This window comes from Martes martes (genome assembly GCF_963455335.1).
Source record: "Martes martes genome assembly, chromosome: 8".
Taxonomy (NCBI): Eukaryota; Metazoa; Chordata; class Mammalia; order Carnivora; family Mustelidae; genus Martes; species Martes martes.
The window spans coordinates 128,540,320-128,555,510 of NC_137895.1; the positions used below are offsets into that span (position 1 = coordinate 128,540,320).

Below are 15,191 nucleotides of genomic sequence, written 5' to 3' on the forward strand. Positions count from 1 at the left end.
GAAATTGAAGAAGACACAAAAAGATGGAAGACCATTCCATGCTCTTGGATGGGAAGAATAAACATCGTTAAAATGTCTATACTGCCCAGAGCAATCTATACTTTTAATGCCATTCCAATCAAAATTCCACCAGTATTTTTCAAAGAGCTGGAGCAAATAATACTAAAATTTGTATGGAATCAGAAGAGACCCCGAATTGCTAAGGAAATGTTGAAAAACAAAAATAAAACTGGTGGCATCACGTTACCTGATTTCAAGCTTTACTACAAAGCTGTGATCACCAAGACAGCATGGTACTGGCATAAAAACAGACACATGGACCAGTGGAACAGAGTAGAGAGCCCAGATATGGACCCTCAACTCTATGGTCAAATAATCTTTGACAAAACAGGAAAAAATATCCAGTGGAAAAAAGACAGTCTCTTCAATAAATGGTGCTGGGAAAACTGGACAGCTATATGTAGAAGAATGAAACTTGACCATTCTCTTACACCGTACACAAAGATAAACTCGAAATGGATAAAAGACCTCAACGTGAGACAGGAATCCATCAGAATCCTCGAGGAGAACATAGGGAGTAACCTCTTTGATATCAGCCATAGCAACTTCTTTCAAGATATGTCTCCAAAGGCGAAGGAAATAAAGGCAAAGATGAACTTCTGGGACTTCATCAAGATAAAAAGCTTCTGCACAGCAAAAGAAACAGTCATCAAAACAAAGAGGCAACCCACGGAATGGGAGAAGATATTTGCAAATGACAGTACAGATAAAAGGTTGATATCCAGGATCTATAAAGAACTCCTCAAACTCAACACACACAAAACAGATAATCATATCAAAAAATGGGCAGAAGATATGAACAGACACTTCTCCAATGAAGACATACAAATGGCTACCAGACACATGAAAAAATGTTCATCATCACTAGCCATCAGGGAGATTCAAATCAAAACCACATTGAGATACCACCTTACACCAGTTAGAATGGCCAAAATTAGCAAGACAGGAAACAACGTGTGTTGGAGAGGATGTGGAGAAAGGGGAACCCTCTTACACTGTTGGTGGGAATGCAAACTGGTGCAGCCACTTTGGAGAACAGTGTGGAGATTCCTCAGGAAATTAAAAATAGATCTTCCCTATGACCCTGCAATTGCACTGCTGGGTATTTACCCCAAAGATACAGATGTAGTGAAAAGAAGGGCCATCTGTACCCCAATGTTTATAGCAGCAATGGCCACGGTCGCCAAACTGTGGAAAGAACCAAGATGCCCTTCAACGGATGAATGGATAAGGAAGATGTGGTCCATATACACTATGGAGTATTATGCCTCCATCAGAAAGGACGAATACCCAACTTTTGTAGCAACATGGACAGGACTGGAAGAGATTATGTTGAGTGAAATAAGTCAAGCAGAGAAAGTCAAGTATCATATGGTTTCACTTATTGGTGGAGCATAACAAATAATATAGAGGACAAGGGTAGATGGAGAGGAGAAGGGAGTTGAGGGAAAGTGGAAGGGGAGGTGAACCATGAGAGACTATGGACTCTGAAAAACAACCTGAGGGTTTTGAAGGGGCGGGGTGGGAGGGTGGGGGAACCAGGTGGTGGGTATAAGGGAGGGCACAGATTGCATGGAGCACTGGGTGTGGTGAAAAAACAATGAATACTGTTACGCTGAAAATAAATAAAAAATTTAAAAAAAAAAATTAAAATTAAAAAAAGGGGGAAATGTTAGAAAGTTGAAGGAAGACTTGATGGGTTGCCTCTGCTAAATATGTCACATGCTTTTTCAGAAGTGGTTAGATTACCTTACCTCTTCAGTCTCAAAAGGTACTGGGATACCCAGGCAGGAAAAAGCTGGTGCTCTGAAATCATCTTCAGTGCCCAGAATTGCTAAATGAAAATGTGGTAATAGGCTGCTCATTATATGAATATTAGTTGTTTATTTTAACTTCATGTTACTTTATGTTCCTTAATAATAACTTGTAATATCCAGATTTTTAAAGACATGCTAGTTTAAATGGAAGTAGTACTAAAATAGAATATGTTTTTCTTTTCTTTATATAACCTTCAACTCTTAAAATTCTAATTCACACAAATTCATGTAATGGCATGATTTAAGATAAACCAAGTCTTTACAGAGATTACACGTGAGTACTTATGTTATCCAAAAGCCTTCCTTTAAATAATATATAATTCACTTTTAAAAAACTTAATTCGCAACTGCATTTTATTTTGTCACCCATGAATTCATTCAGCAAATATTTATAGAATGTCAGTGTTGTGCTGGGAACTGTCAGGTGGGAAGGATATAAAAATTAATAAGACGCGATTCCACACCTAGTATCTAACCAAGAGAAACGAAAACACGTGTTCACACAAAAATTTGAACATGAGTGCTCAGAGCAGTATTTATTCACAATAGCCAAGAAGTGGAAATGACCCAAATGTCCATCAACTGGTAAATGGATCGGCAGAAGATGGAATATCCACACAGTGGAGGACCACTGAGCGACAAGGAGGAAGAAACTGCTGACACAGTCACGAGATGGAGGAACCACAAAACTAAGTTAATGAAAGGCCAAGGGCAAAAGACCACACTTTGTATGATTCCATTTAGAGGAACTGTCTAGAAAGTGAAAGCCTTGAGACACAAAGTAAATTAGTAGGTGCTTGGCAAGGCTAGGAGTGGAAACAGAGATTAACGGCAAATGGGCACAAAGGATCTTGTTTTTAGGGTGATGGGGGGACAGTTCTAGAATCAAATCGTGGTGATGAATGCCCAAATCTGTAAATTATAAAAAAATCATTGCATTATATACTTAAGGCCAGTGGGATTTTATGGCATGTAAATTATACCTCAATAACATCTGCTAAAGAAAACTTCATTAAGAGAAAACAAAATGTCACAAATGACTACCTGGGGAATGTTGAGCTCCTCTAACTGGTTTTGAGTAATCTCGCTGAGCTGCCGAAATGTCATTGTAAAATCAGCTTCTGTCTTTTCCATGAGCTAATGAAAATAATTAAATTTATCAATCTCAAGTCTTCAAGAAGATGCTGATTAGTAATTCAAATGTTAGTCGGAAAAAAAGATAAAATGACAAACTCACATGTAAGAGAAATGCAATTAAATCATCATCACCCTTCCTTTCTCCAAGTAACCCCAGTTTGGCTTTGAACAAGTCTCTAAATCTGAAAGAGAAATGTCAGTTCAATTCGAGTCTCCCTATTTTAAGAATTGTCCTCAAACCAACCAGGATGCTATAATATCTCTACTCAAAAGGACAAACCTTGTATAATAAAGAACAGGATACCCCTCAAGAATCTGAGTGGCTCTACAGGGAGAAAAAAGGAAGGACAGTTAAACTTGATCAAAATTAACATTCTTGAATTATATTTTATAGAAACAACATGAACTTTCCACATATTAAATATAAATATGGTAATTATATTTATCAATCTCAATTCATATATTTCATAAAAATACGAAGATTAAAGCTTTTTTTGTCTTACAATCTTATTTTTTTTACAATCTTATTTTTATTGAGGTAAAATTTGCACATAGTGAAATGCATGAATGTTCATTGTACAATTCAATGAGTATTCTGAGAGATTAAAGCTTCTTAACCTTAAACTCATCTTTAAACAAATTTTCTTTTTTTTTCTTTTGAAGATTTTATTTATTCGTTTGAGAGAGAGAAAGCACAAGCAGGGGAAGAGGCAGAGGGTGAGGGAGAAGCAGACTCCCTGCTGAGCCAGCTGGGGGTGGGGGGCTCGATGTGGGGCTGGATCCCAGGACCCTGAGATCATGACCTGAGCCGAAGGCAGACACTTAACCATCTGAGCCACCCAGGCGCCCAACAAATTTTCTATTTCTTAATATTCTTAAAAGTATTTTTTTAAAGATTTATTTATTTATTTATTTGACAGACAGACATTACAAGTAGGCAGAGAGGCAGGCAGAGAGAGAAGAAGGGGAAGCAGGCTCCCTGCTGAGCAGAAAGCCCGATGAGGGGGTTTGATCCCAGGACCCTGGGATCATGACCTAAGCCGAAGGCAGAGGCTTTAACCCACTGAGCGATCCAGGCTCCCTTTACGTGTATTTTAAATCATACAAAAGCTCAACTCATTCTGAAGCTCCCCTCTTTACCTTACTGACCTCATCCCACGTAAATTTTCCCCTTGCTCATTCTGAGGCAGCCACAGGAGCCATCTGGCTGTTCCTTAAACACCCCCCACACACCTGCTTGGGGACTTTGCACAGGCTGTTCCCTTGCCCGGAGCACTCTTCTCCCAGGTATCTGTGTAGTTTGCTCCCGAGACTCCTTCAAGCCTTTGCCCCAGTGAGGTCCTGACCATCATTTTAAAACTGCAAACCCCCCTCCCTTTACTCCCTATCTCCTGCTAGTTTTTTGCCATTGTATTTATCTCCTTCTCATAAGCTATGGAACTTGTTTATTCTGTGTGACTGTCTCTCCCACCAGAAGCAAGCACCGCATGGGCCCAACCATCCTGCTGTTTGATTCACTGCTGCCCTTAGCACTTAGAACAGTGTCAGGCACATACTGGGCACCTCAGTAAGTATTTGTTGAACAAATAAATGAACTCTGCAAGGCAAAAGGGAGAGAAATTCATGGAGACAAGAGTGACTGCTTAATGAATATTGTTTTATATTGCTTCAATTTTGAACTATGATGTATTACCAATATATCTTTAGTTATATTAATTAAGGAAACCATAGGTGGTATATAAAACTTTTATCTTTATCGTAGTAATCTTTTTTTGCTGCCTGGGGTTAATGAAATTACTCTATGCTTTGCCTTCCACTTGGGATCTTGTACTGGAAATCCAATTTTAGATTTGGGGGACAGGTGGGAGAGAGAGTGAAAAATATGCTTTATCTTCTAGCAAATACATTAGGGACACAGAAATGATTTTTTTTTTAAGATTTTATTTATTTATTTGACGGAGAGAGAGAGAGAGCACACAAGCAGTGGGAGTGGCAGGCAGAGGGAGAAGCAGGATCCCTGCTGGGCAGGGAACCAAATGCGGGGCTCCATCCCAGGACCTCAGGATCATGACCTGAGCCGAAAGCAGATACTTAACTGACTGAGCCACCCAGGTGCCCTGAGACACAGAAGTGATTAAAATGTGATCCTGCCCTCAAGGAGTTCAATGCCCAGTGGTTACATCAAGAAATATCTTAACATTCTATATAATTATTAACATACTTAGATTATTATTCATGCTTATTCATATGCCAGATATTTCTTTTAAGATTTTATTTATTTATTTGACAGAGAGAGATCACAAGTAGGCAGAGCAGCAGGCAGGGAGGGGGGAAGCAGCCTCCCCGCTGAGCAGAGAGTCCAATGCAGGTCTCGATCCCAGGACCCTGAGATCATGACCTGAGCCGAAGGCAGAGGCTTAACCCACTCAGCCACCCAGGTGCCCCCATATGCTAGATATTTCATTTTGAGTAACTAATTATAAACACTACAATGTTGTCTATTTATTATTTACTCTGTTGTTTAAAAAGGCAACCATGTACCCTTTTTTCATCAGCCTGAATTCAGAAGGAGAGATCACACAATAGTCAGACTCTGAGATTAAAAGTTCAGCTTGGGACGCCTGGGTGGCTCAGTTGGTTAAGCGGCTGCCTTCGGCTCAGGTCATGATCCCAGCGTCCTAGGATCGAGTCCCATATCGGGCTCCTTGCTCAGCGGGGAGCCTGCTTCTCCCTCTGCCTCTGCCTACCACTCTGTCTGCCTGTGCTCACTCACTCTCTCTCTAACAAATAAATAAATTAAAAAAAATTTTTTTTTAAATTTAAAAGCTCAGCTTTATTATTGATAAAAGCTAGTCTGGAAAATATGGCTTAAGTCTATGGATCAATCGGCATGTTAATATATTGTACCTAAATTAGAAAAATTTATTCACTCAACTACTAGAATAACAGGTACATCTATGGGCCTCCCCCATTTGGGCACACCCCTGTAAAATTTTCATATGAAAAAGCAGAAAATGTATGCTTTCTCTGGTTGGGCGGATCTCCAGAAAGAGAGGTATTAATAGGATGAGCCACACAGGTTTAAATTCGTCTCCCAAATTCACCAAACTGGTCATTAACCCTTCATCCCCCAGAGAGGAATTAAGTGGAGCCAGAGAAGGACTGTGTACTCTCATGAAGCCCTGCCCCTCCCCCCACGGGAACCACCCACAGGGGGATAAGTGATTTCCTTTAAAAATCTTCAAGGCCAAACACTAAACCAGAGATGTCAAAGGAAGATGGTGGTTCAAATGAATTTTTGGTGCCTGCCCTTCCCTGCTCTAATCTAGCCCCTCTCCTGGGCCTCAGAGCTGGTAGGGCCTGGAGGAGGCAGGCAGGCCTGGAGGGGGGCTGAGCAAGGCTGCAGGCCCTCGCTCTTGAGGTACAGCATGGCTGAGCAGAACAAAGACATCAAGGGCCCTACCTGTATAAATGTTACTGGAAAAAATTAGTGGGCTCCCTGGCTCCCACGAGGCGGCAGGAGAGCTGCTAACACCTCTCTACCCCAAAGGTAGGAGAATGCTAGCCTTGGCTGCTGAGGAGAGCTGGGAGCAGAGAGACAGCCTACGAGAGGCGAAGTGGAAAGCTAAAAACTTGCCTGCAGGTCCTCTGCCAGCCCGTGAAAGGGGCACCACCGCTTAACCGGAGAGGAGCCCCAATGGAGAGGCAAAGGGAAATGACGCGGTGCCCAAGCGTTGTCCTCTCATAGCCAGAGAGAGCAGAAACAGAAGCCCCCCGGAACGGTTGGCTCTCAGCACAATGGAACGGCTAGTGGAGACAGACACCACTATGAAAACAACAGTAAGACCTTTCAGGAGAATAAACTGTGCCTCAGTAGACCTTCTGGAACTCCAAGACAGTATTTCAGGCTACAGAATTCAGTGGGTGGATTGAGACGGAAGATGGTTACTCCTGAGACTCAAATTGAGTGGCCTAGGAAACTGGGGAGAAGAAATACCACAAAACCTACACAAAAATACAAAGAAATGGAAAGCATAAGGGAAAAAAAAATAGACTTGGGGCGCCTGGGTGGCTCAGGGGGTTAAAGCCTCTGCATTTGGCTGGGGTCATGATCCCAGTGTGCTGGGATCAAGCCCCGCATAGAGCCCCGCCTCGGGCTCTCTGCTCAGCGGGGAGCCTGCTTCCTCTCTCTCTCTCTCTCTCTCTCTGCCTGCCTCTCTGCCTACTTGTGATATTTCTGTCAAATAAATAAATAAAATCAAAAAAAAAAAAAAAAGAGAGTTGGGGACAAATGAAGGGGTATTCACACCAAGAATGAGTGCCAGAAGCACAAAAAGAAGTGAATGGAAGAAAGTCAACAGTTAAGCAAAAGCAGAGATTTCCCTCGCTGGGTACATAGTTACAGGCGGAGAAGCAGAAGCACTATGGGTACCACGGCACAAGGGGTTTTTCGGAGGGATTTGACCTTCTGTGACTGCGGGAGCCGGTGAAGAAGGACGCATCGTCCTGTGGCTTCTGTATCTGGTTTTTGGGGCCAACGCTGGCAGCGAGGAGAAGACAAGACAGTTGGATGTGAGACCGGGGACAGTGAAGACCAACTGGAATCTGCCCAAACCGAAACCCACGTCTGTCCCTCAAGGGTCCAAGCTTCGCGGCGCAGGCCAGCTGCGATCAGCCCGCGCCGCTCACCACGGGGCCGTGCCCGCCCTGGCCCAGCACTCGCCCTGGCTCTCTCCCCACACCAACACCGTGGACCAGTAGACAGATGGACAGACGGACGGACGGACGGACGGCAGTGCGCGCGAGCGGCAGTGGGGCCTGGCTGCAGGCCCGCCTTCTGGGTGCGGCCACGCCGCTGCCTCACTTCCGCCTTCCAGATCTTGCCGCGCAACCCGTAGCCATACAGGGAAGGGAGGCTTGGACCAGTGCAGCTAGGCTGACACAAAGTAAGGCCCCTACACTCAGATGGCGCTATGAGTAAGTCCTGGCTGATGGGAAAGGAGGGAGGAGATGTGTACAAACGCTGACATGTATCCTTCGGTAGAGAGGACTTGCCTCTTCTCCCCGCTGCCACTCAGAATTTGGGTGTTCCAGATGGTGCCCCGTCCCGGACCCTGAGGACTTCACGCAGTGAGTGGATGGTGGGATGGAAAAGTCAAAGCCGGCTGAGACTCAGCGGAGTCCCCACTCCAGCCCTGTTACCAACCTGCACGCTTGTCATGGGAGAGAAAAACCATGTCCCTCTTGTTCAAACTACCATTATTTTGGGTTTCTGTTACACACGAGTGAATCTATAATCTAGTGCCCTAGTCTCAGTCATCTGTCAGAGTAAAATAAAAATAGTAACGGTTATGCAAGAATTCAAAAAAATACATCACCTCTATACTCCACTAAGGGAAATAATAGAGTAATCTAAACAGAGACATCGAGATGAAACCCTGAATAAAAGGCGGTGACCAGCCGTGAAATGATTAGAAATGTGTGCGTGTGCAGGTGCGGGAAGCGCTAGGGCAAAGACTTATGATGGGAGAGATACACTTCCTACACTTTGTAGGAAAACCTACAACAGTCTGAAACTCAAAATACTAAGCTACCTTATTAGCAAAAGCCGGCAGTTGGGTTCTTAGAGGTAAAAAGTAAAAGAATTCTGAGTCTCACTGAAATGGAGGAGAAATCTTACAGAAGTCAATAGAATCTTAGTGAAGGAAAAGTACTTGGAAACTCATTTTCCCATAAGGGTAGAGAAAGTGGCAGGAAAAGGAAGATAACTACCAGCGGCGGTGGAGAATACAGCAGTTTCCAAATCAAGGTGGGGGAGTGATGAATGAACTTCTCAAATCATAAACAGATAAGGAAAAAGGGTGGGGTGGTGGGGAACTGATACATAAAATAGAGATAAAGCAGAGTATAAGACAGGAATAAAATAAATCAGTTGTTACAATAAATGTAAACAGCCTACACACTTCTCTTAAGACCGAAACCATCACACTGAGTTAAAACCTGGCTCTATGTGTTGTTTGTTTTTATAAGAAACATACTGTAAAACAAGTGACAAAGGTAGAAAAACAAAGTAAGACTCGAGGCAAATCCAACAAAAAGAAAGCACGAATTGCAATATTAATATCAGATAAATTGAAATCTGGAGTTAAAAAGCTAAATCAAGATAAAGGGGGTCATGGTGTTAGGCTAAAAGGCACTTTTTTTTAAGGAAATATAAGGAAAAACCTGTGTGCACCAATAATAGCAAAATATTAAAATTTAAAACCATCAGAAAACATTACTTAGTAAAAATACAATTAAAGTGGGAGATTTTAATACACATCTCTAATGCATCAAATTTATCAAATAGATAAATAGAGTCATAATAGGTAATATGAATATCGAATATGACTATTCAATAATAGTCATATTATCAAATAGATAATAGAGTCATACAGGCCTTGAATAATACACTCAATACACTCAATTTGATATAGTGAAACCTTTGACTACAGATGCACAAAATTCATTATTTTGGGGCCATAAAGAAACCTTAACACATTTTAAATAGTACATTTTACCAAACACATAAAAATATACGAATAAAATGAGCCCAACTATTAGATATTAAGAAAAACAGTGATAAATAACCCTTAGATCAAAGAAGAAATAAGCTAAAATTTCACAACACCTAAAAAGCAATAAATAGGGAAATGCTTTATCCTAATAACTGTGGGAAAAAGCCAAAACTGTACTAGACAAAAATACAGTTTGAAATGGCTTCATTATTAAAGACTAAATATTAAGATGGTTTTTAAAATGTTAGCTTGAAAAAATGATCATTATACAAATGTATTTTCATACAGATTTAATTAGTGGATTTTGGATTTACTCACAGCTTCTTTTGCCTAGGATCCAGTAACGGATTTAAAGCTTGCAACAACTTGTTTAAATTAAACATCCCAATATTGGCCTGATTTCCTATTTTATATCTTCTTTCATCATCAGATGTGTTTGGGACAAAATCTGTTTAAAATAAAAAATATTAGCCTTTTTAAAAATTATTTATTTAGGGGCACCTGGGTGGCTCAGTTGGTTAAGTGACTGCCTTCAGCTCAGGTCATGATCCTGGAGTCCCAGGATTGAGTCTGGGAACAGGCTCCCAGCTCCGTGGGGAGTCTGCTTCTCCCTCTGACCTTCTCCCCTCTCATACGCTCTCACTCTCTCGCTCTCAAATAAATAAATAAAATCTTTAAAAAAAAAAAACAAAAAACAAAAGATTTTATTTATTTATTTACAGAGAGAGACAGTGAAAGAACACAAGCAGGGAGAGTGGGAGAGGGAGAAGCAGGCCTCCTGCTGAGCAGGGAGCCTGACTCGGGGCTCGATCCCAGGACCCTGGGATCATGACCTAAGCTAAAAGCGGACGCTTAACAACTGAGCCATCCAGGTGCCCAATACTAGCCTTTTATAGTAGAGATAATTGTAATAAATGTCCTCTCCCTTTCTAAGTTTATATTTAAGCTTAATAAATTTATATTCATTAGATATGTTTACATTTATTAAATCTTTCTGACGTTGAACATTTAACTAAAAATTAACATAAACACTACCCATACACATGAAATTCTTTTTATTTTATTTTATTTTTTTAAAGATTTTATTTATTTATTTGAGAGAGAGACAGTGAGAGAGAGCATGAGCGAGGAGAAGGTCAGAGGGAGAAGCAGACTCCCCATGGAGCTGGGAGCCCAATGCGGGACTCGATCCCGGGACTCTGGGATCATGACCTGAGCCGAAGGCAGTCGTCCAACCAACTGAGCCACCCAGGCATCCCATGAAATTCTTTTTAAATATGAATATTTGCCTAATAGAGGAATATATTTCTACTATGTAAGAATTTTCAGGTGATCAGGGGCGCCTGGGTAGCTCAGTCTCTTAAGCGTCTGCCTTCAGCTCAGGTCAAGATCCCAGGTTCTGGGATCAAGTCCTGCATCCAGCTTCCTGGTCAGCGAGGAATCTGCTTCTCTCTTTCCTACTCCCTCTGTTCCTTCCCTTGCTCATGCTTGCTCTCTCTTGCCCTCAAATGAAATCTTAAAAAAAAAAATCTTTTTCAGGCGATCATAAATGTCCTTCAAACCCCACCTCAAGTATCACACCGTCCACAAAGCCTGCGTGGATCCCTCCTTGCAAGGACTGTGTTACTATGGCCTCCATTTTATAGGTTGGTAACGTGAGAAGTTAAGTAACTTGTCCAGGGAAGGGCACCGAGCCACTGTGGCTCAGACGCCAGAAGTCAAACCTGCATCTGTCTCACACAGGTTCCCTACTGCCTCCCTGTCATCCTCTCTAATATGTAATTCCTTAAGGGCAGAGACCGCAAAGGGCTCATTTTTTGTTTCCCTATAGCACCTGGAACATTCAGTACTACATAAAGTGACCATTTTATGAAAGAACCCAATTCTTTCTACTACCTCAACACTGTATTAGCTATAACAACTTATCTAAAATAACCCGTAATCATTTTTTGGTGAAATAAGATATATGTGTGTATACACATGCATATTTACATATAAATCACACATACCTGGGTTATAGGCTTCCATAAAACCAAATGGGCCATAGTCGATTGTAATGGATAACAAACTGAAGTTATCAGTATTACAAACACCTGAAACCACAACAAAAAGATTCCAAAAACACAGTAATAAAATAATAAAGCATTTTTAAATGTATAAAATTATCAAGAATAGGAAAATGGAAATGCGTTTGTTTTGGAAGTGAAATAAAATTGGGTTATCAGTTGAAAGTTTAACTGGTGATATCAAACACCTAATATATATTAAAACCACATCTTTTAACTAAATTTACCCTTTTGTTTTATACCTCACCCCATAAAGATTTCAAATACTACAGAACAAAAGCCCCAAGAAATACAACTTCTTACTTATCCTCAATTTCTTGCATTTGTTTTAAAAAAAATATAGGTTACTCGGAATGGAAGTGAAACTAGTAAAGGAATAAGATGAATTTATTTCCAAAGGATGGGAAAAGGGTAAAATATGGATATGCACTCCCATTATAGTCCTCAGCTGCAGACCCTAGCAGAAGGGGGAGGGAATGTGCCCTCCTAGGCAAGGGGGCTAGGGCTGGTGGCCAGAGTGTGGGGTAGGGGGAAGCCGGGGAATGGATACACCAGACTAATACAAGATATTTGGCAACTGTGTCCACTATCAGGTTTCAATGTTTTTCAGAGCAAGATGGCCCTGTTTATTAAAATGTTAAATGTACAGACTCTCTGACCCAGCCATCCCATGTTAGGGGTCTGTCCTCAAAAGCTGCCTTCAGGAATATGAAGATACAGTTGCAAGGTAGTCACTGTGCCATGGTTCCTAACAGCAAAAACTCTGAAACACCTATCCTGCTCTCCCTACCCCAACCCACTCCAAGAGAGATACACAGAGTATGTGTGTGATCAGCTAAGCGGATTTCAAGAAGTTTTTCAATGTGGGATTCCCTTTAGGTATTCATCTAGAGACATTAGAACATACATGATTTGTTTTTCAGTTATTCTTAGTTCAAGTAGATATTCCTTCCTATGCAACGACACACACTAAATGGCTTCAAACACACAAGCCAGCCCTGTTTTTTACAGGAGGTGTATGAATATCATCCTAAAAGAGTCCAAAAATATTGATATAAAATGGTTAATAATGATTACCCTGGAGAATGGAATTTACACTCACTTCTGTATACTTTCAATTCCTTTTTTTAAAGATTTTTAAAACTTCTTTGAGAGAGAGAGTGAGCCAGAGAGAGAGAGAGAGAGCACGACCAGAGGAAGGGGCAAAGGGAGAAGCAGACTCCCCATCAAGCAAGAAGCTAGACAAGGACTTGATCCCAGGACCCTGCGATCATAACCTGAGCCTAAGGCAGCCACTTAACCGACTGAGCCACCCAGGCGCCCTATACTTACCATTCTTTACCATAAGCATGCAGTGCTTTTATAACTGAGATTTTTTTTTTTTTAAGATTTTATTTATTTATTTCGACAGAGAGACACAGCGAGAGGGAACACAAGCAGGGGCAGAGGGAGAGGGAGAAGCAGGCTTCCCGCTGAGCAGGGAGCCCGATGTGGGACTCCCAGGACCCTGGGATCATGACCTGAGCTGAAGGCAGATGCTTAACAACTGAGCCACCCAGGTGCCCCATATAACTGAGATTTTAAAAACAGTTTTAAAGTGACCAAAATATGTCGTGTAGCCACATGGTTGAAAACGTTTAAGGCTGGGGCACCTGGGTGGTTCAGTTGGTTAAGAGTCCAACTCTTGCTTTTGACTCAGGTCCTGATCTTTGGGACTGTGAAATCAAGTCCAGCCTCCAGGGTCATGCTCTGCACTCAGCGTGGAGTTTGCTCGTCCCTCTCCTTCCCCCTCTGCCCCTCCCCTTCTGCCTGCCTGTGCTCTCTCTCTCTCTCTCAAATAAAGAAATATATATGTATTTATTTATTTATTTAAATATTTATTTTTAAATGAATATTTTTTTATTTATTATTAATTTTTTGAATTATTATTTATTATTTTTAATTAATAAAATATTTTATTAACTATTTAATTTATTTAAGATATTTAAATAAATAAAACCTTTTTTTAAAAAAGATTTTATTTATTTATTTATTTGTCAGAGAGAGAGAGGGAGAGAGAGAGAGCGAGCGAGCACAGGCAGAGGCAGAGGGAGAAGAAGGCTCCCCGCCAAGCAAGGAGCCCGATGTGGGACTCGATCCCAGGATGCTGGGATCATGACCTGAGCCGAAGGCAGCTGCTTAACCAACTGAGCCACCCAGGCGTCCCAAATAAAATCTTTCTTAAAAAAAGAAAGTTCTACAGGTAATAACATCTTTGTTGAATTAAGGATGCTTATTCTATCTTGTGCATACCGTTCCATTCAAAACCAATTAAACACAAGAAAATTGTTTCTCTGTTGCTAAAAACAAATTCATACGTCATAAATGTTAAGAAGCTCATCAGCGGGAATATTCTGCTTCAACAAATTAACTCTACTTTCTCATCAGGAAAATGAAACATCGGTAGAGGACTTACCATGAGCAAAACCAACAGACATCCACAAGGCAATGAGTTGTGCCGTCTTTGATACCACAACAGAGAAAAAATCCTAAAATAAAATTCAGAAATTTTTCAGATTTTCAGGAATGTATACTCTTTTAGGATCTTCTGCTAAGTCATGAGGAGAACATGGAAAGAATTCAGGGTATCAAAAGATGAAAAAGGAATGGAAATTAACAAAGGTAAGAAAAAAAATGGAAGAATGTAGAATTAGTCACTGAGAAATAATATATAAAGGCCCAGACATATTATTATTACCAGGCCTTTTCCATGTCCAATAAGAACAGGAAAAGCATTAGAATTCAGCACAAGGGAGTTAAATGTAAGCAAAGTAAGTTCTTAAACTTTGAAATGAATCACAAAGAAAAATAATGGAATTCCCTTCGCTGTGGCTGCTAAGAGAATGAAAGAGGGTTATGAAGACCAAATCATTTCCACAAGAATAGAAAATCACATTTTCCTGTTATGTATCGTGTTTATTTTAGAACTACTACTACTACAGAAATATCTGTATTTCTCACGTGTGAGAAAAGACTACGTAAGACCAAGTTACAAAACATGTGTGCAAAACATCACATCCAGAGTCAGGAGGTAGTAGCACCTGTTCTTCTTCTCTGGATGCTTTTCAAACAAAACAACTTTCTTATCTGTGTCTTGTTTAAGAAGTGGTTCACCTTCCCCTCACCTAACAAAATGTTCAAAGTGCACTCCATTTCCTTTCCTACCTACCCAGTCAAGTTCTAAGTTGTAACTGTTGATGTTGGCGGGCCAGGGGAGAAAACTGAGTACTGTCCTTTCTCTTTACAAACTTACCACATATCTGTTAGGTTCTGTGGCCTTTACTGAGGGGAAATGCTCCTGTATGATGAAGTCTAGTAACGTCCTGGAGAAAAGAAGGAGAAAGCATCAGCATTCCCCCATATCAAATTATCTAAATCTACCCTTGACATCCAGGAAGCCATTAGATTCAAGCTTCAAATTTTAAGAATTAAAATAAGGTTTTACTCTAAAAAAAACAGCCATAGAGAAATACTTCCTCAATACCAGTCAAAACAGGAAATGAGTTTCTAAGACA

General features: G+C 40.9%; 1 protein-coding gene across 5 annotated transcripts in view; it reads right to left on the reverse strand.

Annotated features, from left to right (window-relative positions):
- Positions 1-15,191, reverse strand: part of LOC308348187 (protein adenylyltransferase SelO-like) — a 44,617-nt gene that overhangs the window by 17,842 nt on the left and 11,584 nt on the right. For 2 of the 5 annotated variants that reach the window (XM_080812140.1, XM_080812141.1), the window contains exons 9-16: positions 14,930-14,999; positions 14,093-14,165; positions 11,581-11,664; positions 9,890-10,019; positions 3,295-3,339; positions 3,115-3,196; positions 2,922-3,014; positions 1,815-1,894 (exon numbers count right to left, since the gene is read on the reverse strand). In XM_080812140.1, the coding sequence (XP_080668266.1) occupies positions 1,815-1,894; positions 2,922-3,014; positions 3,115-3,196; positions 3,295-3,339; positions 9,890-10,019; positions 11,581-11,664; positions 14,093-14,165; positions 14,930-14,999 (657 nt within the window). The remainder of the gene's footprint in view (positions 1-1,814; positions 1,895-2,921; positions 3,015-3,114; positions 3,197-3,294; positions 3,340-9,889; positions 10,020-11,580; positions 11,665-14,092; positions 14,166-14,929; positions 15,000-15,191) is intronic. The other 3 variants (XR_013967317.1, XM_080812143.1, XM_080812142.1) reach the window with 2 other exon arrangements.